At 49.4% G+C, this 25738-nt stretch overlaps 1 protein-coding gene across 1 annotated transcript; it reads right to left on the reverse strand.

The window, feature by feature from the left end:
• Positions 1-4635: 4635 nt before the first annotated feature.
• On the reverse strand, positions 4636-24626 carry gpr155b (G protein-coupled receptor 155b). The gene is made up of 20 exons (XM_084470866.1): positions 24527-24626; positions 23762-23935; positions 23367-23514; positions 22504-22633; positions 21492-21670; positions 21130-21282; positions 20529-20596; positions 20232-20406; positions 15487-15642; positions 14187-14270; positions 13926-14049; positions 11487-11571; positions 11158-11248; positions 9207-9402; positions 9036-9113; positions 8649-8794; positions 7227-7322; positions 6987-7051; positions 5232-5369; positions 4636-4957 (listed from the first exon to the last, which is right to left on the reverse strand). The coding sequence occupies exons 2-20, from the start codon at positions 23911-23913 to the stop codon at positions 4909-4911; spliced, it is 2313 nt and encodes a 770-aa protein (XP_084326992.1). The 5' UTR covers positions 23914-23935; positions 24527-24626; the 3' UTR covers positions 4636-4908.
• Positions 24627-25738: the final 1112 nt, after the last annotated feature.

The raw sequence follows: 25738 nt of genomic DNA on the forward strand, positions 1-25738 counted from the left end.
TGGCGAGATCAAAAGAGCTCCACTGAGGCTTACAGAATGAAGTTGACCCAACAGTTGATAATAAAGTACAGTGCATCTACTAGACCAGGACTTCTGGAACAATTTGCTTTGGACAGTCATGGTTTTGGGCTGTTGCACTGCAGCAGGGCCTGGCCAGCTCACCATTATAAAATCAACCATGAGTGTTCTTCAATAACAATTGAGACCATCTGTCAGAAGATTGAAGCTGAAGCGGATATGGACCATGCAACATGACAATGACCCAAAACATTCCAGTAAATCCAACAAGGAATGGCTCAAAACAAAGAAGTTGGAGTTCTTGAATGGCCAAGTCAAAGCCCGGATCTTAATCCTATGGAGATGCTGTGGGTGATTTGAAACGAGCTGTGCATGCAAGACACCCCTCAAACATTACACAGCTGAAAGAATTCTGCATGGATGAGTGGGATAAACTTGCTCCCAACTGATGTCAGAGAACAGATGACCGTTAGAGGAAACATCTACTTGATGTTATTTCAGCCAAAGGGGGCAATACCAGCTTTTAGGGCATAGGGTGTCCTCAATTTTGCTTCAGCAGAAATTGGCATTTTTTTGTTAAATAAATGATAAAGTACAATATCATTTATTTTGGTTCCATTACATCACCTTTATCTATATTGTTTATAAGAAGATAAAACATTGATGTCCATATTTCTTGAAAAACTACACTTGACTGTACAGTGTATACGGAAAGTAGTCACAGCGCTTCACTTTTCTACATTTTGTTATGTTACAGCCAGGAATAAGGCTGGATTAAATGTATATATATTTTTTATTATATTATATAATTTATATTTATTGCCTCAATTTTACACATAATACCCCATAATGACAAGTTATAAAAAGATTTAGATTTTAGATTTTGTTTGAGATTTTTGCAAAGTTATTAAAAATATAAAACAAAGAAATGACTTGTACACAAGTATTCACAGCCTTTGCGATCAAGCTCAAAATTGAGCTCAAGTGCATTCTGTTTCCACTGATCATCCTTGAGATGCTTCTACATCTTAGTTAGAGTCCACCTGTGGTCAATTCAGATTTAGATTTGACATGCTTTGGAAAGATACACACCCGTCTATACAAGGTCCCACAGTTAACAGTAGTGATGGATTTCATAATTATTTTCCTTGATTCAGTTCGTGTCGGTCAGTTCACCAAGAAGAATAGTTTTTTTGTTTGTTCGTTCAGTCGCATTTCCGGTAGTGGTGAATCATGGAATGCACGGTTCTCAGATGAGTCAGTCAGACCCAGCTCCCCCCTTATTCTCAAACGATCGTGCAAACAGTCATCAATCAGCACATGACATTACAACTAAGTTCCTTTCAGCAGAGGAGCGCTTCATGTTCGGAATCAGGATGTTGTTGTCCAGGCCAGTCCCTCTTCACCACTCTGCTAACTTAAGACAGTGAACAGCGAGTCAGCGAGGGGGAGTCGAGTCTGGGAGAACGAACGATAGAGACGAACGAGAGAGAACTGAAACGTGGAACCAGGTCGGTTCGTTCTTGTTAAAGAGTCGTTCCTTCTAACTGATTCAGTCGCAAACGACCCATCACTAGTTAACAGTGCATGTCAGACCACAAATCAAGCATGAAGTCCAAGGAATTGTCTGTAGACCTCCGAGACAGGATTGTCTCGAGGCACAGATCTGGGGAAGGGTACAAAAAAATGCTGCTGCTTTAAAAGGTCCCAATGGGCACAGTGGCCTCCATCAACCGTAAATGGAAGACGTTTGGAACCACCAGGACTCTTCCTAGAGCCGTCCCTCTACACTGAGTGACCGGGGGAGAAGGGCTTTAGTTAGGGAGGTGGCCAATAACCAGAAGGTCACTCTGACAGAGCTCCAGGGTTCCTCTGTGGAGAGGAGAACCTTCCAGAAGGACGACCATCGCTGCAGCACCAATCAGGCCTGTATGGCAGAGTGGCCAGACGGAAGCCACTCCTTAGTAAAAGGCCCATGGCAGCCCGCCTGGAGGGCTAGCCCTTTGAGATCTTTGGATGAAAAGGGCACTATAAATAAAATGTATTAGTATTTTTTATTATTATTTGGAGTTTGCCAAAAGGCACCAGGAAGTCTCTCAGACCATGAGAAACAAAATTCTCTGGTCTGATGAGACAAAGATCGAACTCTTTGGCGTGAATGCCAAGCGTTATGTTTGGAGGAAGCCAGGCACTGCTCATCACCTGGCCAAGACCACCCCTACAGTGAAGCGTGCTGGTGGCAGCATCACGCTGTGGGGATGTTTTTCAGCAGCAGGAACTGGGAGACTGGCAGGATTGAGGGAAGGATGAACGCAGCAATGTACAGAGACATCCTGGAAGAAGAACACACTCCAGAGCGCTCTTGACCTCAGACTGGGCCGCGGTTCATCTTTCAACAGGACAACGACCCTAAGCACACAGCCAAGACATCGAAGGAGTGGCTCCAGGACAACTCTGTGAATGTCCTAGAGTGGCCCGGCCAGAGCCCAGACTTCAATCCCATTGAACATCTCTGGAGGGATCTGAAAATGTCTGCACCGACGCGCCCCCTCCAGCCTGATGGAGCTCCAGAGGTTCTGTAAAGAGGAACGGGCGAAACCGGCCAAAGACAGACGTGCCGAGCTTGTGTCTTCATATTCCAAAAGACTTGAGGCTGTAATTACTGCCAAAGCTGACACAACAAAGTATTGAGCAAAGGCTATGAATACTTTTGTACATATTATATTCTAGTTCTTTATTTCTTATAAATTTGCAAACATTTATAAAAATCTTTTTTCATGTTGTCATTATGGGGTACTGTGTGTAGAATTTTGAGGAAAAATAATGAATTGAATCCAGCTTTATTCCAGGCTGTAACATAACGAAATGTGGAAAAAGTGAAGCGCTGTGAATACATATACACTGTATGCAATGTATATGGAATCAGATTGTTGTCAATATAGTTATCAGTTTGGTTAAATTGTATTGACACAAATTTGACTATACACTTACACCCCAACTAACACTTTCTACATTTCGGTAGTGCCTGCAGGGATGCTGACCCGAGACCTGCTGCCCGGTCGCCCAAATCCATCTCATTCCAGAGAATAATATCATCCACCATAATCAATGTCCAAGCCTTAGCATCGGGATTCTCATGCCAGCCTGACCACATGTCAATCACCTCATTTCATGGCTTCTAAAAGGGTCTGCGTCTTGTTCAACAAACGAAAACATACATTTTAAAAAACCGCTAACATTCATTGAGAACTTAAGGACAGGTATTTGGTTTGGTATAGGTTTGTTGGATTTCCCTTCCTTTCCAGAGTTCGGAACAAGCCCAGTAGTGATGGCTACAAGGAATCATTTCAACCTCTCCACCCCACATTCAGGCCTCTTTGCAAGCACCAATATCCCTAATTCTCTGGAACACTATTCCCTTCACCATGCCACGTCAGATTACATCATCAATTTAATCAAATAAGCAGGCCAGAGAGCTTGGCTTTGAAAATCCAAAATCATGGACACTTTTATAATAAGGCCAGTTGACCGGTCCCAGTGGCCTCTGTTCCAGATCAAACGGGACAATGTTCTACTTCTCGTGAGGTTAACCTTTGCGTGTGGTGGTAGCCCATACATCTTCAACTTGGTACCAGAGGCGTTGGGTGGATCCTGCTTAATAACATCAGGGGGACGGCCTCTTGTTCTGGGGCTCTTGCTCCATCATGGCGTCTCGTATTGACACACACACTTTTGTCTGTGCAGGTGCAAGGTTAAGTTTCTCAAGCTCAGGCCCAAGGCTTATCCTCATCTCAACTTCTGATCACCCTCCACGTCAGTCCCATGTCCACGGCGTGGTTGTTCCTCATCAGGTGTGGGCGCCGCTACGTCATCAGCACACCTCCAACCAACGGGCCGCTCTCTGGGCCCATGAACAATCATTTGATGGCATCTCAACGCTAAAGGTGTTGTTGTCAGTACATATATGGGTTCATTTGTACACTCTCTCCTGGTTGAAATACCTTCACTACCTCCTACCACCTCCATCCTTGGTCCCAGGACCAGGACCAGGACCAGGTCTGGGACAGCTGTAGCCCTGGTCCTCGTGATAAAGACAATGTTTCAATCCCAGCCTTCAATGTGGATGGAATTAAAGGACGGAACATTGTGGATCAGCTTGACCTGATCCCTGGATGGTGTGCATGATCAGACACCGTGCCCGGGCCACCTGGGGTCAGGCAGGGGGGGAACCCTGGGGTCAGGGGGTGAACCCTGGGGTCAGGGGGGGAACCCTGGGGTCAGGGGGTGAACCCTGGGGTCAGGGGGGGGTGAACCCTGGGGTAAGGGAGTGACCCTGGGTCAGGACCCTGGGGTCAGGGGGTGACCCCTGGGGTCAGGACCCTGGGTCAGGGGTCACCCCCTGACCCCAGGGGGTGACCCCTGGGGTCAGGGGGTGACCCCTGGGTCAGGACCCTGGGTCAGGGGGTGACCCCTGGGTCAGGACCCTGGGTCAGGGGGTGACCCCTGGGTCAGGGGGTGACCCCTGGGGTCAGGACCCTGGGTCAGGGGGTGACCCCTGGGTCAGGACCCTGGGGTCAGAGGGTGACCCCTGGGTCAGGACCCTGGGCCAGCCGGCACGTTGGGATGGCGATGGCGTCTTGGTGGGTTTCATTCAGGGAGTCCTGGGCTTCAGTGCAATAGTCTTCGGGCCTGTTCCCGTGGAAACGCTTTGGCACTACGGGCAGTGCTGGTTGAGGGGGGCGGGATCAGGAGGACGGGATCAGGGGACGGGATCGGGGGGCGGGATCAGGGGACGGGATCAGGGGGCGGGATCGTTGGATTGTAGCCTCGTATTCCTACTGTGGGTTCTTCTCCTTGCTGAACTCCTTCTGGCTTGTTCCTTTGTCATAGTCAGAGTAAGGATTCACCCGTCGGTGTGCACACATTCTCCCCTGAGCCACTAGAGGGCAGAATATCCAGATGTGGGGGAAGCGGGAAAGCATGTTTTATTAATCTGACTTCCATCCAATAATCTGCTGCTGTAGATTGACCAAACAATGTGATAACCAAAAGCCCTTTCAAACACAGGTAGAGGACTCCGACTGTCAAAAGGCACGCGCACACACACACACACACACACACACACACACACACACACACACACACACACACACACACACACACACACACACACACACACACACACACACACACACACACACACACACGTTTACCTGCGTGTGTGCAGCAGGTCCAGCACACACTGGTCTTTGTGGTAGCGGACAAACTGGGTGCAGGTGAGGCGGACTTCTTCTTGTTCCAGTGAGGGACTCTGGTCCTCGTTCTCATCGCCTCGCCACAGGCCTCGCAATCTAACACACACACACACACACACACACACACACACACACACACACACACACACACACACACACACACACACACACACACACACACACACACACACACACACACCAGTGGGCTAACATGGGGTCTGTGGGGGGGGTAACATGGGGTCTGTGGGTGGGGGGGGGTAACATGGGGTCTGTGGGGGGGGTAACATGGGGTCTGTGGGGGGGGTAACATGGGGTCTGTGGGGGGGGTAACATGGGGTCTGTGGGGGGGGTAACATGGGGTCTGTGGGGGGGGTAACAGGGGGTCTGTGGGGGGGTAACATGGGGTCTGTGGGGGGGGTAACATGGGGTCTGTGGGGGGGGTAACATGGGGTCTGTGGGGGGGGTAACATGGGGTCTGTGGGGGGGGTAACATGGGGTCTGTGGGGGGGGTAACAGGGGGTCTGTGGGGGGGGTAACAGGGTCTGTGGGGGGGGTAACAGGGGGTCTGTGGGGGGGGTAACAGGGTCTGTGGGGGGGGTAACAGGGTCTGTAGGGGGGGTAACAGGGGGTCTGTGGGGGGGGTAACATGGGGTCTGTGGGGGGGGTAACAGGGGGTCTGTGGGGGGGGTAACAGGGTCTGTGGGGGGGGTAACAGGGGGTCTGTGGGGGGGGTAACAGGGTCTGTGGGGGGGGTAACAGGGTCTGTAGGGGGGGGGGTAACAGGGTCTGTGGGGGGGGTAACAGGGGGTCTGTGGGGGGGGTAACAGGGGGTCTGTGGGGGGGGTAACAGGGGGTCTGTGGGGGGGGTAACAGGGGGTCTGTGGGGGGGGTAACAGGGTCTGTGGGGGGGGTAACAGGGTCTGTAGGGGGGGTAACATGGGGTCTGTGGGGGGGGTAACAGGGGGTCTGTGGGGGGGGTAACAGGGTCTGTGGGGGGGGTAACAGGGTCTGTGGGGGGGGTAACAGGGGGTCTGTGGGGGGGGTAACAGGGTCTGTGGGGGGGGTAACAGGGTCTGTAGGGGGGGTAACAGGGGGTCTGTGGGGGGGGTAACATGGGGTCTGTGGGGGGGGTAACAGGGGGTCTGTGGGGGGGGTAACAGGGTCTGTGGGGGGGGTAACAGGGGGTCTGTGGGGGGGGTAACAGGGTCTGTGGGGGGGGTAACAGGGTCTGTAGGGGGGGGGTAACAGGGTCTGTGGGGGGGGTAACAGGGGGTCTGTGGGGGGGGTAACAGGGGGTCTGTGGGGGGGGTAACAGGGGGTCTGTGGGGGGGGTAACAGGGGGTCTGTGGGGGGGGTAACAGGGGGTCTGTGGGGGGGGTAACAGGGGGTCTGTGGGGGGGGTAACAGGGGGTCTGTGGGGGGGGTAACAGGGGGTCTGTGGGGGGGTAACAGGGTCTGTGGGGGGGGTAACAGGGGGTCTGTGGGGGGGTAACAGGGTCTGTGGGGGGGGTAACAGGGTCTGTAGGGGGGGTAACAGGGTCTGTGGGGGGGTAACAGGGTCTGTGGGGGGGTAACATGGGGTCTGTGGGGGGGTAACATGGGGTCTGTGGGGGGGTAACATGGGGTCTGTGGGGGGGTAACATGGGGTCTGTGGGGGGGTAACATGGGGTCTGTGGGGGGGGTAACAGGGGGTCTGTGGGGGTCTCTGCTCACCTCTTCCTGAAGGGGAGGATAATGAGTTGTTTATCCAGGCCGAAGATCCCAAACGATATGAAACCCTGAGCACACACACACACACACACACACACACACACACACACACACACACACACACACACACACACACACACACACACACACACACACACACACACACACACACACACACACAGTTTTTCCAGGGTCCATGATGAATTCCACCTAATTAATCTGTACATACATACTTGTGCATACCTGTCCATAATTTGCAACGGCACAAAAGAACTGAAGTTCAAGGTAGAGTCTCCCTGGATCTTTGTTGAAAAGCCACCAAAGACAACTGGAGAGATTCTAAAGACAGACAGAGACAACAAGAATGAGAAACGGATAGACCCAGAAACCCAAAGAGACCAGAACATAGTGATATACTGTTTAACAGGGAGCCCACAGCCCTACCGCTAACCACAGCCCTACCGCTAACCACAGCCCTACCGCTAACCACAGCCCTACCGCTAACCACAGCCTTACCGCTAACCACAGCCCTACCGCTAACCACAGCCTTACCGCTAACCACAGCCTTACCGCTAACCACAGCCCTACCGCTAACCACAGCCCTACCGCTAACCACAGCCCTACCGCTAACCACAGCCCTACCGCTAACAGGCTGACCATGTAGAGAGAACCAGAGCCCACAGCCCTACCGCTAACCACAGCCCTACCGCTAACAGGCTGACCATGTAGAGAGAACCAGAGCCCACAGCCCTACCGCTAACCACAGCCCTACCGCTAACAGGCTGACCATGTACAGAGAACCAGAGCCCACAGCCCTACCGCTAACCACAGCCCTACCGCTAACAGGCTGACCATGTAGAGAACCAGAGCCCACAGCCCTACCGCTAACCACAGCCCTACCGCTAACAGGCTGACCATGTAGAGAACCAGAGCCCACAGCCCTACCGCTAACCACAGCCCTACCGCTAACAGGCTGACCATGTACAGAGAACCAGAGCCCATTAGCCCTACCGCTAACAGGCTGACCATGTAGAGAACCAGAGCCCACAGCCCTACCGCTAACAGGCTGACCATGTAGAGAACCAGAGCCCACAGCCCTACCGCTAACCACAGCCCTACCGCTAACCACAGCCCTACCGCTAACCACAGCCCTACCGCTAACCACAGCCCTACCGCTAACCACAGCCCTACTACTAACCACAGCCCTACCGCTAACCACAGCCCTACCGCTAACCACAGCCCTACCGCTAACAGGCTGACCATGTACAGAGAACCAGAGCCCACAGCCCTACCGCTAACCACAGCCCTACCGCTAACAGGCTGACCATGTACAGAGAACCAGAGCCCACAGCCCTACCGCTAACCACAGCCCTACCGCTAACAGGCTGACCATGTACAGAGAACCAGAGCCCACAGCCCTACCGCTAACAGGCTGACCATGTAGAGAACCAGAGCCCACAGCCCTACCGCTAACCACAGCCCTACCGCTAACCACAGCCCTACCGCTAACCACAGCCCTACCGCTAACCACAGCCCTACCGCTAACCACAGCCCTACCGCTAACCACAGCCCTACTACTAACCACAGCCCTACCGCTAACCACAGCCCTACTACTAACCACAGCCCTACCGCTAACCACAGCTCTACCGCTAACCACAGCCCTACCGCTAACAGGCTGACGATGAGCAGCAGACACAGCAGCACGTGTCTGACGGTCTGCCGCTCGTCGGGGGTCTGGAGGCCGGGCGGGGGCAGGTCCAGGGGCTGCTCCGGGGCCGCGGGCTGGCCCCCACACAGCGCCCCCGCGTGGTCTGGAAGAGGACGACACAAACAACGGTACACGTTCATCAAGAGGCAGGGATGAAGGTAGCAGTGCAGAGGCCTGACTGTTGAGGAACAGTGAGTGTGTGTAGTGAGACTGACTGTATGTTTACGTGTGCGCATGCGTGCGTTTGAGTTGGTGTATGTGTTTATGTACATGTGTGCGAGTTTGAGTGTAAATGTGATGTGCGTTTGTGTGTGTGTTTATGTATGCTTGTGTGAGTGTGTTACCAGAATGAAGTGTGTGTTCCATCTGCGTGCTGGCGATCATATCAGGCAGAGACTGGACAGGAGAACAGATGTGGCCATCTACAAAAAGAAGCATGAATAACAACATCTGCATGGAAATGTAAACATAAGACCCCAGACATATGAACTATTGCCAAACGTCAGCTGTCTCACCTGAACCCAACACCTGCTCCACATGCTGCTGGTCATCCAGACCACCAGGGGGCCCCAGGGGGCCAGCGAGGCCCGTCACAGCGGCTCTGTCCAGGGCCTGGTAGGTCCTCTCCGCCCTGCCCGCCTGGCTGAGGCCCAGGAGGGACACGCTCCCCAGCGTCAGGCTCACAGCCAGCACCGCGGCCGTGGCTATGATCTGAAACACAAGGGACGTTCTGCCTCACCTCCATAGTTACTGTCAACAGCAGGGGACCCTGATTCGTCCGCTGATCCACCAATCATTTATCATCATCTTTTTTCAAAAACTATGTCAAAGCTCTTTCTGCGTGGTTTAAACGCTGGAATACAATAATAACACTAGAATACAATAATAACGCTAGAATACAATAATACTTTGGGTTATCAGGGTTTCCAACCTCTGTCTACAGCTAGGCGCCTCGGCTGAATGACCGCCACCACTAAAAACTAATTCAATCACATGTTGACGACCAATGTGCTCACCAGTTCATTTACTATAATATAGGCCATTATAATAGACCTAAAATAATACATATATGAAATCAAACAGCTGCCGGTCTCTGTGGAGACAAAGAGCTCTCGTCTCTCAGATAAAGTATTCTGTATTCATTGAACTTAGCGGTTTTTCCTTCTAGGGGCCAAGCAGTGGTGGCATCATGTAGCGTGACATACCCGCCCTATAATATAATAATCCTCCTAATGCCATGTTCCGTTGGCAACATGCACAATTTATGGCAACAAGCCAATTTGACTATTGCATTTACATTTACATTTAGGGCATTTAGCAGACGCTTTTATCCAAAGCGACTTACAATAAGTACATTTGTCATAAGAAGTGAAACAGTGCAAGTACTAACAATCGCCAGGCCAACCCATTCCGTTGCGTTCATCAAGTGCCAGGACGTACAACAGACAATAGTACAACAGACAAATAAGGGACTGAATGGCTGTAGAGTCCAGGTGAACTCTGAACAGGTGGGTTTTGAGTCGTTTGCAGAAGCTGGTGAGCGACTCTGCGGTCCTGACATCAGCAGGGAGCTCGTTCCACCACTGTGGTCCCAGAGAAGAGGGTTAGCCCTAGGGTTAACCCTAACCCTAACCCTTAGGTTGTGATTTAGCTGATGGACCTTTGGTTGCTCTTAGTGATGGCGGTACCAGACGTCCAGCTGAGGTAGTTGAGCGGAGGGATGGAGCTGGGGTGTGTGGTTTGACCAAGGCTTGGAGGTAGGCAGGGGCAGTTCCATCGACCGCCTTGTATGCCAGTAGTACCATCATCTTGAATCTGATGCGGGCTACTACAGGGAGCCAGTGGAGGTGGGGGAAGAGGGGAGTCATGTGGGAGAATTGAGGTAGGTTGAACACGAGGCGCGCTGCCGCGTTCTGGATACGCTGCAAAGGTTTAATAGCAGAGACCGGGAGTCCAGCTAGGAGCGAGTTGCAGTAGTCCAGGTGGGAGATGACCAGCGCTTGGACTAGAAGCTGAGCTGCTTCCCTTGTGAGGAAGGGCCGTATCCTGCGGATGTTGTAAAGTGCAAATCTGCAGGATTGCGGCGGTGCAACATAGCTGGTTGTCTAGTACCACACCGAGGTCTCTGGCAGTTGGAGACGGAGATACAGTGATGTTCTCGACAGTGACCAGTAGTGACTACTGCTAAAGATTCACTCAGTAAATAATGTAATGAAATGTAATATATTGAGTTACAATATAATATTGTGTTCATTTTCAACAAGGACAAAGGACTTTGTAGTAGAAAGATATTATAAGACATTCTGTAACAACTTGTTCTTAGCAACATAGCTGAGAGAATAGCAAAGCATTTTGTGAAATGTGGAGGAGGACAAAGAATACACCTGAATAGAAAGTGATAAATAGCATAAACAGAGTCATATAGGACAGAAGAAGAAGAGGGATAGCACTGGGACAGCGTCTAACCTGAGCGTGGCCGTAGTAGAAGGCTGAGTCAATGCTATCATCCACCCTCTCTCCCATCAACAACAGAGCTCCTACTATCAAGAAGGGAACTCTGAGGAACACACACACACACACACACACACACACACACACACACACACACACACACACACACACACACACACACACACACACACACACACACACACACACACACACACACACACACACACACACACACACACACACACACACACACACAATGCCAAATGGCTAAGACCACTGCTAATCTAGCTTGCAATCAGTGTATTGAAGAGGAGTGTGTGTTGAAGAGGTGTGAGGTGGCTTACCCCCAGCCCAGAGCCATGAAGATTGCTGGTCGAAGTCTTAGCAGGTCATCTCCGCTAGTAAGTGCCAGGCAGAGAGATATCAAACCTAGGCCAAAGAAAACATAAAACCTCACCTCATTTTACATAATAAAGTTGACACTGCTTCAGAGGTAACAGTAGCAGTAGCAGTAGTGGTATCAATAATAGTGTTGGTACAGTAGCAGTAGTGGTATCAATAATAGTGTTGGTACAGTAGTGGTATCAATAATAGTGTTGGTACAGTAGCAGTAGTGGTATCAATAATAGTGTTGGTACAGTAGCAGTAGTGGTATCAATAATAGTGTTGGTACAGTAGCAGTAGTGGTATCAATAATAGTGTTGGTACAGTAGCAGTAGTGGTATCAATAATAGTGTTGGTACAGTAGTGGTATCAATAATAGTGTTGGTACAGTAGCAGTAGTGGTATCAATAATAGTGTTGGTACAGTAGCAGTAGTGGTATCAATAATAGTGTTGGTACAGTAGCAGTAGTGGTATCAATAATGGTGTTGGTACAGTAGCAGTAGTGGTATCAATAATAGTGTTGGTACAGTAGTGGTATCAATAATAGAGTTGGTACAGTAGCAGTAGTGGTATCAATAATAGTGTTGGTACAGTAGTGGTATCAATAATAGTGTTGGTACAGTAGCAGTAGTGGTATCAATAATAGTGTTGGTACAGTAGCAGTAGTGGTATCAATAATAGTGTTGGTACAGTAGTGGTAGTGGTATCAATAATAGTGTTGGTACAGTAGCAGTAGTGGTATCAATAATAGTGTTGGTACAGTAGCAGTAGTGGTATCAATAATAGTGTTGGTACAGTAGCAGTAGTGGTATCAATAATAGTGTTGGTACAGTAGCAGTAGTGGTATCAATAATAGTGTTGGTACAGTAGTAGTAGCAATAATAGTGTTGGTACAGTAGCAGTAGTGGTATCAATAATAGTGTTGGTACAGTAGCAGGAGTGGTATCAATAATAGTGTTGGTACAGTAGCAGTAGTGGTATCAATAATAGTGTTGGTACAGTAGCAGTAGTGGTATCAATAATAGAGTTGGTACAGTAGTGGTATCAATAATAGTGTTGGTACAGTAGCAGTAGTGGTATCAATAATAGAGTTGGTACAGTAGTGGTATCAATAATAGAGTTGGTACAGTAGAAGTAGTGGTATCAATAATAGAGTTGGTACAGTAGTGGTATCAATAATAGTGTTGGTACAGTAGCAGTAGTGGTATCAATAATAGTGTTGGTACAGTAGCAGTAGTGGTATCAATAATAGTGTTGGTACAGTAGCAGTAGTGGTATCAATAATAGAGTTGGTACAGTAGCAGTAGTGGTATCAATAATAGTGTTGGTACAGTAGCAGTAGTGGTATCAATAATAGTGTTGGTACAGTAGCAGTAGTGGTATCAATAATAGTGTTGGTACAGTAGCAGTAGTGGTATCAATAATAGAGTTGGTACAGTAGCAGTAGTGGTATCAATAATAGTGTTGGTACAGTAGCAGTAGTGGTATCAATAATAGTGTTGGTACAGTAGTGGTATCAATAATAGAGTTGGTACAGTAGCAGTAGTGGTATCAATAATAGTGTTGGTACAGTAGCAGTAGTGGTATCAATAATAGAGTTGGTACAGTAGCAGTAGTGGTATCAATAATAGTGTTGGTACAGTAGCAGTAGTGGTATCAATAATAGTGTTGGTACAGTAGCAGTAGTGGTATCAATAATAGTGTTGGTACAGTAGCAGTAGTGGTATCAATAATAGTGTTGGTACAGTAGCAGTAGTGGTATCAATAATAGTGTTGGTACAGTAGTGGTATCAATAATAGTGTTGGTACAGTAGCAGTAGTGGTATCAATAATAGTGTTGGTACAGTAGCAGTAGTGGTATCAATAATAGTGTTGGTACAGTAGTGGTATCAATAATAGTGTTGGTACAGTAGAAGTAGTGGTATCAATAATAGTGTTGGTACAGTAGAAGTAGTGGTATCAATAATAGTGTTGGTACAGTAGCAGTAGTGGTATCAATAATAGTGTTGGTACAGTAGCAGTAGTGGTATCAATAATAGTGTTGGTACAGTAGCAGTAGTGGTATCAATAATAGTGTTGGTACAGTAGTGGTATCAATAATAGTGTTGGTACAGTAGCAGTAGTGGTATCAATAATAGTGTTGGTACAGTAGTGGTATCAATAATAGTGTTGGTACAGTAGTGGTATCAATAATAGTGTTGGTACAGTAGCAGTAGTGGTATCAATAATAGTGTTGGTACAGTAGCAGTAGTGGCATCAATAATAGTGTTGGTACAGTAGCAGTAGTGGTAGCAAACTTAACGCTAAGAATAATATTCCAGCCACATAACTGACTCAGTGTTAAAATGTATAAAGCAACCAGACTAAGATGAGTTTGTGGTGCATGTCACCGACTGACCAGCCCAGATGTAGGTGCTGTACAGAGATCCGTACAGCAGGACGAAGGTCAGGACTTTGCCCAGCAGAATGTCTTCCTGTTGCACCACAAAGTTCCACAGGATCATACTGAAACACACGAGGAACTGAGCAGAAACAACCTTTCTTTTAGGATTTGATCTTGCTACATTTGTTATTTTCACTTTCAACACAGTCATTAATGGAGGGGAAGACGTGGCAGAATGAAGTGAAGCCCAGATCAGTGTTGACATAAGAGACTGACCTGAGCCAGGAAGAGGTTTAACGTGAAGAGATGAGGGAGCCTGGTGAACTTCTTACTCAGCAGAGTGACTGTGATGGTCCACACCTGGAACACACACACACACACACACACACACACACACACACACACACACACACACACACACACACACACACACACACACACACACACACACACACACACACACACACACACACACACACACACGACTTTTCGGCAAATTTCCAAGACTATTTATTCCTGAAATGACACATGTATGTACCTCGGAGGCTTTATGTGGTTTGATACAAAATAAATGTACACATACACAAACAGGATCTCTATGAGGGACAGGGCAGGGTAAAATATACCACAGTGTGCTGAAAAACACAGCAGCTGTCAATTAACACAACTGATTGGTTGGGAAGTAGAGCCATAATGAATACACTAAGAACATCAAGAGATCAGTCACTAATCGTGTTTTAACCCCTGAAGAAGGGGAGGAGTGCTGACAAGAACGATCATCAGCAGGTTGTTTTAACAATGAAACCACTGAGAAAATAAGAGACAACCGCCCCTGTTTACCCCATCCCCCAAACACACCAACAAACCAACAACAACTCCTACACGCAGTTCATTTTTGTATTTCAAGCTTCTCAATGTTTAACAGAGCAGCTCTTTTTTCCTTTGCTGTCCGGCAGAAACGGTTTGATTTTGAATTGACTGCTTGTTTTTTCTGCCTTCTCTGACAATTCATCAGCAGACTTTGAGACTCTGGAAGCTTTTGGTCTAATTCTTGGACTTGATTCGGAGGACTCACCTGCCTCAGCCATTTTTCATATCCAAGTCGACTGATCTTCATGGTCGATTACGTTGACTAATCGAGGCAGCACTACAACTTTTACAGTTTTTTTTCAAAACAGACGAACCCTGACACCCACACACCCACACACACCTACTTGCTGGGGCCTTGCTGGGTTCATCTACATTTTGACATGACGTAGAAGTATGAATCAAGGAAGCTCTGCAAAGATCTACCTTGTGTCTCAGAGGCCAAAAGTGGATCCCCACTCACGCAGAACTGGGTATTGAGCTTAATACGACCTTATTCGGAGGGGTCATCGTAGGACAAAACACAGGGGTCGCTCATAACACTAATTATGGGTCTGCTACTTTTATGCAGCAGGGTGTCACAATGTCACCTCAGGGAAAAGGGTCTGGATAAGGACATTGCAGCCATTCCATTTCCATATCAACTGGAAGGGCCTCTGACATGGATACCCCCTGACACAGTGTCAGACTAAAGCCATAGACGTCCTACCAGGGCTATGAGGCACACGATGCTGATGTTGAAGCTGACATTCTGCAGCTCCGTCACCAGCAGGACGGGGTCCATCAGGGGGATCGTTAGTAACCATGCCGACACATACATGATTGGCGCCGACAGAAACGTACTGATGACCATCCCTGATGTCACCTACAGAAGAAAAGGCAGAGAGAGAAGAAAGAGGGTTTGGATAAAGCAGGACACGCAAACTTGTCACACTGCACCTACTTTCCACTTGCTCCTCTTCATTTCCATTACCCCGTTTGTTTTTTAAATTCTTTTGATAGGGGTTTATCTGTGTAAACTCAAACGCTGCCCATTCCCCAGATGGTATTGCTTGTTCCGGGGATGGGGGTTGGGGAGGGGGTTCGGCGACGTTGCCGCTGCCGCTCATGGGCGTGGAGTCCGATCCTTGAGACGCACACTCGTCCACAGATGGAGCAAGGGTGGATGCCAGGGTGGTACCAGCCGCCCGCTGGTGTCTCTGGATGCGCCTCTCGGATCGTCCGTCTTGGTTGCTTTGGTGTATTTGAGAATCTGCAGTGGCACAAGTTGGATATGGAAGGCCTCTAGGTTGGTGATGTGCTGGCGGCATGGGGTCCATGACCCCATAAAGCAGAGTGGAGAGACGTACCGCGTTGTGAACAGCCACCTTGGTTCTGACTGACTCACGGTTTACAAAAACCCTGCTGCGTAGGCGTCCACCTGATGGGGAGGCTTTATTGAACCGGGTTTGTATTTCTGTGTCAAGGGAGCAGCATGAGGACAAAGTGGAGCCAAGGTAGGTGATTAAGTGATCCACTGTTTTAGGTGGAACACAGTGTATGTGAAAACTGGGGGGTATAGCGTCTCTGGGGGTGAATGGAGGAGTGGGCTGGCCTGGACGCTGGGATTCTGCTTGATGATTGGAGGGTCTGCGCAAGACTGAGTTGCCGTTTGATTGACAGCGATTTTGAACTTTAAAACGTTGCCGGAGCTTCATTCCTCAGTCCCATCGCAGATTTTGCAAGCAAGTCGAAAGACAAACTGCAACCTATTTCTTGATATTTGCTTGGTGAAATTGCTAGACAATTTTCATCGTACATTTATACACACAATTCCTTGTTTCAGTTTAACAGAATTCCCACATTTCCTTGTTCGAGTTTAATATCATTTTGATAGTTGGCCATCACTTTGATTCAGGGAGCCTGAGGTCTGAAGTCCTGTATTCAGATCAGGACTTGCAGGGTGACAGGGGAAAGCTGTGTGATTTCTTGGTGTTCCTTAAAGACATGGAGTTGGACAGTGCAATGCCTCAAATTGTTCTCATTAGTGGCAATAATTGGAGCTACATCTGCAGGTGTAGAAAGGAGCTTCTCCTGTTTAAAACGGCTCAAGTCCTACACCCGTAACACAATGGGCCATGGCCGTTTAAGCAGCCTAGCTCTGCTGGCCATTGAGAGGACACTGGTCAAGTCACTGGAAAAGACGGCTAGTTGGTATGACAGGGTCACAGAGCATTTGCTTGAAAAGGAACAGAGAGCAGAATTGACATATAAATAAAATCAACAATTTATATAATGTAGGCCAAAAATGGGCTTCCCCTCTTTGAAAGACCAGCAGCCGCCACTGCTTGAGTGGTACCCCAAGTTTGGAGAGGTGTTTCCAGAGCAACTCACGATGAAGAAACAATGTCTGTCGTGGATCTGGTCTTCCGGAAACCACACAGTGTTTCCGGAAGCACAGCTTCGAGATGTGCTCAACCAATCTGCTGAGCATGATCTTGGCCAGGACTTTCCCTGCGATGGAGAGGAGAGATATTCCGCGGCTGTTGCCACATACTGCTCCGTCTCCTTTCTGTTTGTAAATGATCGCGATGGTAGCATCCTTCCAGTCCTGTGGGAGGGACCCAGATGTTCCCAGATGTTCTGGATCAGGAGGTGCAGGCGATGTGAGGATGTATCCTCCGTGTTCGAAAACTTCTGCAGGGATTCCATCGGGTCCAGCTCTTTTATTGTTCTGCAATGGCTTTATGGATTTCTGAGTAAATTGGTGGGGTGTCCAGGTGCGTGGTTGGTGGCAGGGGTGGGAGATTATCCAGAATATGTGGGTCAATAGGGTTGGTGTGGTTGAGGAGACTCTCAAAATGATTTGCCCAATGGGCAAGAATCTGGTGGTCCTTGAAGAGCGTGGACCCATCAGCTGATCGGACCGGGGCGTACATTGCTTTTATGGCATCGTAAAAGCCTTGAGTGTTATTGCAATCTGCTCTGGATCTCTTGGGCCTTTTGCCCCCACCAGGTGTGCTCCTCAGTCCGGAGGCTCGCTGGGCTGCTGTTCTTGCAGTAGTGAAGGTGGTTTTAAGGGTGGGAGGTCCAGCTCTCACTGAGACCGGACTAGTGGGGGTGCTGCCAGGTGGTCTTAAGCCTGTTCTTCATCTGGACCATGGTGCTGGTAATGGCCAGCTGGTGCTCTGCACATGGTCTTAAGCCTGTTCTTCATCTGGACCATGGTGCTGGTAATGGCCAGCTGGTGCTCTGCACAGAGGGGGAGGAGTCTGTCTGTCTGTCCCGACTCCATGCTGGCCAATGACGTTACTCCATACCAGCTGCTCCGTGCCCACTCTAGCATTGAAATCTCCCATGAGTACCAGCCTGTCCGTAGCCAGGGTACCAGCCTGTCCGTAGCCAGGGTACCAGCCTGTCTGTAGCCAGGGTACCAGCCTGTCTGTAGCCAGGGTACCAGCCTGTCTGTAGCCAGGGTACCAGCCTGTCTGTAGCCAGGGTACCAGCCTGTCCGTAGCCAGGGTACCAGCCTGTCCGTAGCCAGGGAACCAGCCTGTCCGTAGCCAGGGTACCAGCCTGTCTGTAGCCAGGGAACCAGCCTGTCCGTAGCCAGGGTACCAGCCTGTCCGTAGCCAGGGAACCAGCCTGTCCGTAGCCAGGGAACCAGCCTGTCCGTAGCCAGGGAACCAGCCTGTCTGTAGCCAGGGAACCAGCCTGTCTGTAGCCAGGGTACCAGCCTGTCTGTAGCCAGGGTACCAGCCTGTCTGTAGCCAGGGTACCAGCCTGTCTGTAGCCAGGGTACCAGCCTGTCTGTAGCCAGGGTACCAGCCTGTCCGTAGCCAGGGTACCAGCCTGTCCGTAGCCAGGGAACCAGCCTGTCCGTAGCCAGGGTACCAGCCTGTCTGTAGCCAGGGTACCAGCCTGTCCGTAGCCAGGGTACCAGCCTGTCTGTAGCCAGGGTACCAGCCTGTCTGTAGCCAGGGTACCAGCCTGTCTGTAGCCAGGGTACCAGCCTGTAGCCAGGGTACCAGCCTGTCTGTAGCCAGGGTACCAGCCTGTAGCCAGGGTACCAGCCTGTCTGTAGCCAGGGTACCAGCCTGTCCGTAGCCAGGGTACCAGCCTGTCTGTAGCCAGGGTACCAGCCTGTAGCCAGGGTACCAGCCTGTCCGTAGCCAGGGTACCAGCCTGTCCGTAGCCAGGGAACCAGCCTGTCCGTAGCCAGGGTACCAGCCTGTCTGTAGCCAGGGAACCAGCCTGTCTGTAGCCAGGGTACCAGCCTGTCCGTAGCCAGGGTACCAGCCTGTCTGTAGCCAGGGTACCAGCCTGTAGCCAGGGGACCAGCCTGTCTGTAGCCAGGGTACCAGCCTGTAGCCAGGGGACCAGCCTGTCTGTAGCCAGGGTACCAGCCTGTCCGTAGCCAGGGTACCAGCCTGTCCGTAGCCAGGGTACCAGCCTGTAGCCAGGGTACCAGCCTGTAGCCAGGGTACCAGCCTGTAGCCAGGGTACCAGCCTGTCTGTAGCCAGGGTTTTCTTTGATGTTATCATCGGCATCAAGAGTTGGTGAATATGCACTGATGAGGGTGGCAAAGCGTTCCTTTGCCAGGGGAATGTGTCATCAGTCTTTCATTGATGCCGATGGGGGATTCCGGAATGCGCTGCAGCAGTCCTCTCCATGCAGTCTGGTCTCGCTGAGAGCTGCTATGTCCATGTTATATCTTGCGAGCTCCAGGGCCACCAGTGCTGTCCTGTGGTGGGGCCTGTATTTCTGTGTCAAGGGAGCAGCATGAGGACAAAGTGGAGCCAAGGTAGGTGATTAAGTGATCCACTGTTTTAGGTGGAACACAGTGTATGTGAAAACTGGGGGGTAGATACTCCCAGCCACATCCTGTACCCACCACCATTCCACAACGCCGGGGACTTTGGGGGGGAAGAGCAAGAAGCTTGCGCATTGTTGAGCTGATTAAGGTGAGGTTGTGGGTGCACAGACCTCCCTCCCACAGCTCCTACCAGATGGACCTCCAGTGCGTGAGGGAGCCCATGACCACCTTCGTCTGGCAGGAGTGGCAGGGGGCTGAGGGTTGAGGGTATGGTTGAGGGTATGGTTCTCTCCACATCTGTTCAACTGTCACTGACCTTTAGCCTCCTAAGGCGCAAAGTTGGTGTTGCAAAGGTTTGTGACGTGAAGTATATATCCTAAGCAATTAAGGTAAAGAAGCAGTAGTAGTAACAGTAAAGTAATGATACTATCTCCCCTCGTGAACCGGATTATGGACCTACATATGGATTGGATTAACATGGGGGGGAGCACGCTGCCCAGGACTACTGCCCAGTGAGACGGTCAGTGGTGGAGCGAACTCACCACCTCCAGCTCCACGTTGAACTGGGAGGCGTAGAGCTGAGTGGTGGAGGCTACTCACCACCTCCAGCTCCACGTTGAACTGGGAGGCGTAGAGCTGAGTGGTGGAGGCTACTCACCACCTCCAGCTCCACGTTGAACTGGGAGGCGTAGAGGGCGACGCTGGGCGCCGTGGGGAACACCCCGTACAGGAAGGCAAAGTTGGACAAGCTGCTGTGGTTGGTCCTGCTGCTGTTGGCCCCGCCCACGTCCAGCAGCTCCACCATCTCCTTACAGATCAGGGGCATGAGCAGCCTGGAGCGGAGAGGACACAGGAGGTCACCCCCCGGTGACATGGGGAAGCACTTCAAATGGTTGCTTTTTCCATCCCTGACATCCCCAATAAGATTGTCACATGCTGGAAATATATAACTTACAGTTTGGCTGTGATCAGAACGATCAGGGCCACTCCGGAGTCTCTAGTCAGCTTCCTTAGTTGCTCCACCTGCCACACACACACACACACACACACACACACACACACACACACACACACACACACACACACACACACACACACACACACACACACACACACACACACACACACACACACACACACACACACGTATTTAATGGATTATGAGTTAGTGTTGTTATGTCACAGATCCCAGGTCGCATTTCAAACACACCTACTGTCTACATTTACTGTAGTGTGGACAGGACTGATGATCGCCTCACCTGGCACACACACACACACACACACACACACACACACACACACACACACACACACACACACACACACACACACACACACACACACACACACACACACACACACACACACACACACACACACACACACACACACCCCCTGATGTGAACCCAGGGCTCTGCCCTTTAAGCTGCTAAAACCAAAGCTCTGGAGACCAGACCTCATTGGTCCACCTTCCCGCCCCTGGGGCCCCGCCCCATTCTAAGATGGGTGTGGTGTTGCTGAGTGTTACTGAGCTGGGCCTACAGAGCGTGTCCTACCATGGTCAGGCCCAGATAGAACAGAGCCGCGCCCCCGAACGAGTCGGCCAGTCCGTCGATGAACTGCCCCAGAACCAGCGGGATCCTCTGGCCCAGAGCAAAGTGGGACACCAAGCCCACCAGCACCATGAACACCATGGGGTTCTTCAACACCTGGGGAGGGAACGCAGTCCAAACAATCACAACGCTGGAGGAACAGACATGGAGAGTATTGACTACTGATAATGAGCTGGAATAGGAAAGAGGAAAGAAAGAACGCCAAAGATATGGAGAGAACAGGAAAGAACAAAAGGGGTAAAAGAACAAGAGATTGTCCTTTTCCTTCAGCATTGGCTCAGGATAACAACCATACCAAACAATACCTGTAAAACCACAACTCCCAGAATAGACAGGCTGCTGCGCTGCGGTCCACTGGCCTGTCTCCACCGCTGCACCTCACACAGCGCAAAGCCGATGGGGTTGAGGACCATGAGGGAGACGGGCGCCACCAGGTATATGTACTGGAGGTACTCTGGGTATGTCGTTCTGTACAGAGCATCCACTGGAACATAACACCAAAGGAGCATTATGTGTGAGTGTGTGAAATAAAGACAATAAACCTCAGAAAAGGGTAGAACACAAATAAAGAGTTTTTACTTTGTATCTGACCAACACCTGACCCCCACACTCAGCGCTCAGTGTGCAGTGGAGGATACAGGCGGTCATTAGGCTACTGTCTGTGTGTGGCCCTTACTGATCAGGCAGAAAGGCGTTTAGTGCCATGTATGAAAGCATTGAGAAGCCTTTAAACAGCACTGCTTCAGAAACAAGTGCGCATACGCAATAGCTGCCATGACCACGTATTTCTGTGGACCAGGCGACCGACCGACAGAGCTAAAATGACATTTACAGTGCATCTGCAGAAATGATGCGGCTTTTCTGTCTAGTAGCTGTGACAGATTATTTGACAAACAAAATTGACTTTATGAACCAGGACACGGACATGGCCCACACATCAGCCCTTTCTTTTGTTTATGATTTTTGTTATGGGCTAACAGGGGTCAAGTTTTATTTTTATTTGAAGAATTTTTTTTAAATAGTCTGGTCAATCCAGGGTCCCTTGCATAAGCGGGCCCCTAGGCTGCAGCCTAGGCAAGCCTGTGCGTTAAACCTTGTCTGTGCGTGTGTGTTGACTGCAGTAGCTAGAAAGTTGTGCATCTTTCTTGGTGGACGATCTTGAAAGTTGTCATTCCAATTTGTAAATACCTACATCTTAGAGTAGTGTAGAGCGGTGTGCATCAACCCTGACTGCTTGAATAAAAGTAAGTGACACATTCTGCCTGGTGGAGGCAGCATCATGTCTTCATATAAACACATTATGTCACCAAATCTTACCTATCGGGTATCCTAATGCAAAGTCATTGCTCTGCGTAGCAAAGATGGCGTACAGACCAGCCTTGCTGTATCTGGTGTCTGGGCTGGCTACCATCAGTGTCAGAGTGCAAACCAGAGCGAACACCGTCACCTTTACAGAGGAGGGAGAGGGAGAGGGAGAGGGAGAGAGAGAGGGGGAGAGGGAGAGAGAGAGTGAGAGGAGGGAGAGGGAGCAGAGAGAGAGACAGAGAGAGCAAAGAGAGAGAGGAGAAAGTAAAGCGAGAGAAAATAGAAAAAATGTAAACAAAAATACGTTAACACAATCTCTGCAAACATGAGCAACACCAGGAAATCTATAAGCTAGTGCGTCAGTTGAACGCCGTTAACGCAAACACTTTTTAAAGTGTCCATTTTTTTATTTTATTTTATTTTTTTTGCCTTTTATTGATGGACAGTGCTACACTGTGAGAGATTATTTGCTCCAAGTGTGAATGTTGGTGTGAAATTGAACACTACAGTATGTGTCAATGTTGTTTTCAATAAAAAACATTTGCACAAAGCAAGACGGTCCACTTTTCCATGTTGATAAGAGCGTTAAAATGAGAAAAAAAAATAATGGGACAAAAAGAAATCAAGGGACATTTAGAATAGATAAAAATGTGTGATTAATCGCAAGTTAACTGTGACATTAATGCAATTAAATATTGTAATTGTTTGACAGCACTACTATAAACACGTGCATGCATGTGCACAAACAAACAATAGTTTGAACACACACACACACACACACACACACACACACACACACACACACACACACACACACACACACACACACACACACACACACACACACACACACACACACACACACACACCCCTACCTTAGCTATCAATATGCTCCATAGAAATGCCCAGATAACATCTCCAAAGTCCAGCAGGACCATGTTCTTAAAGAGAAGGGCAGGTAAAGCGAACTTGGACACAAAGTTCCCCAGTCCCTTGGCTTGGCTGCCTGTGATGATGGAGGCCCTGAGGTGTAGAGGGACACATGTAGGGCATTTAGCAGACGCTTTTATCCAAAGCCACTTACAATAAGTACATTTGTCAGTTGCTTTGGATAAAAGCGCCTGACAAATGTACTTATTGTAAGCGAACACCATCCATTTCTCAACATCTGGACTCACTGAATTCTTTCAACAACAGCTTTAATTGTATGTCCATATTTTTTTAAATGTGCTATCGACATTTTAATAGAAAGTATTCAAGCGCTACCCACCTGCCAGCTATATATCCACACAGGATGATGCCAAAACACTCAACGAGAGCAGGGAACAGCTTGTCAACGGACATATGCGGGGCGGAGGACGGCAGCGCGCTGAGGGAGACGTTCCTCCCGTGGAGGGACACGTAGCTGCCCGCGGTCTCCATGGCAGTGAGGAGAGGACGGGGTCTGGTTCAGTGATGAGGAGGAGACCCGACGACAGGAGAGGGAGGCACATATAAATCACTATGAATTGGACGGATGTAAAACCTCAGTTAAATAGGGTTAAATCACCATGCAACACATTAATGTTGAGTTCATGAAACCATATCTTCAGATTCTCGTTTTCGCATTAAATCTCGCAAATCATCTCGCATTAAAAAACATGGATTAATCTCGGCAAAGATTGTCATGCGAATAATGCGGCTACGTTACTGATCAAATGAACGTTACTGATTAACTGATCAAATGAACGTTACCGATGAACCGATCGATCACATGAACGTTACAGATGAACCGATCGATCACATGAACGTTACCGATGAACCGATCGATCACATGAACGTTACAGATGAACCGATCGATCACATGAACGTTACAGATGAACCGATCGATCACATGAACGTTACAGATGAACCGATCGATCACATGAACGTTACAGATGAACCGAGCAGACCCTGGGAGCGCTGGTGGGCTTCAGCCGGAGCAGTGATAATAACATGCGCTGCGTGTAACCGCTAACGTGTCGCTTTACATTACGATCAACCAGCAGCTGCTTACGTGTGTGCGTCAGAAGATCAACAACAGCCAGAGCCGTCCATCCACGCCGAGGTCCGCCTGCTGAAGGCGCCGAGGTCCGCCTGCTGAAGGTGCTTCTTTCTATTCCGCCTGATCTGACAGCTGCCGCAAATAGAGGCGCGGTCACGTGACGGTCGTGCAGGGCAGCCATTGGCCAGAGCTTTGAACGGGACTCGAACCCCGGACCGTGATCAGCTCCATGCGGACGGCCCACACTCCGGATCACGTGTCGAAACACTGTGACGTTTGACGGAAGCGTGATGCGTTCGCTTAAGAAAACCCATCTGCTTGTTTTTCTGCATGAACGACCTAATAATCATGTTCTGACTTCTGAGTTAACAAGTTCATTATCTCACAATTATGAGAAAGGTTTTCATGGAAAATATGCTCTTGTTTTTCTGCAATGATGATTTCATGAGGGCCAACATGTCCTGCTTGATGAACGCCGTCTTAGTTGATGTCTGAGATGTTGGGAGATGCTTGCGTCCATCAGTAATATTGATATGAATGGATATTAGTTGGTCCACTTTGGGGTGGTTCAGACAAAAAGCCCACTGCAGGGTCGCCAACTCTCACGCATCTGGCGTGACACTCACGCTTTCAGCGTCGACCTCACGCTGTCACGCACAAGCAACAAATGTCACGCCAAAAAAAGAAAACAACACCAGTTCATTTTCTGTCGATGACTAGACTACACCACACCAGACCACAGCGCATTGCTTTTAATGAAAGGGTGGGAGTTTAAGACATCTTCCTACAACGTTCCCACAGCAGTAAACAATCTCGTAAGCACGCAACCCCATACCCCCCCCCCCCCCCCCCCCGGTCAACAAGTCGGTCTGATTTTAGTCTCACTCCAGCCAAGAACCCGAAGTTGGCAACCCTGCATTGTGATCTGATTACATCGGGCTGTTCGCTTCAGGGATGTAAGCAATGCACTGAAGTGAAATCATTCACTCCGCACTCACTCAGTTTCTCGTATCTCATTCATTCAGAAAAACACATTTGTTTACATACAAACTTTTCTCAGAATTCTGAGATAATTATGTCTCTATTTCAGAAAAAAACAGTGGTTGCATAAGCTTCATGTTAGACGGAAGATGTGAAAATACGCTATTCTTGTCCCACATTGATGAACAACTAGTTTGATCCTTTGTGGTGTGGTCGTTAATCCTAACAGAAGGTAAACGAGGC

This window comes from Micromesistius poutassou (genome assembly GCF_964030765.1).
Source record: "Micromesistius poutassou genome assembly, chromosome: 7".
NCBI classification, from domain to species: domain Eukaryota; kingdom Metazoa; phylum Chordata; class Actinopteri; order Gadiformes; family Gadidae; genus Micromesistius; species Micromesistius poutassou.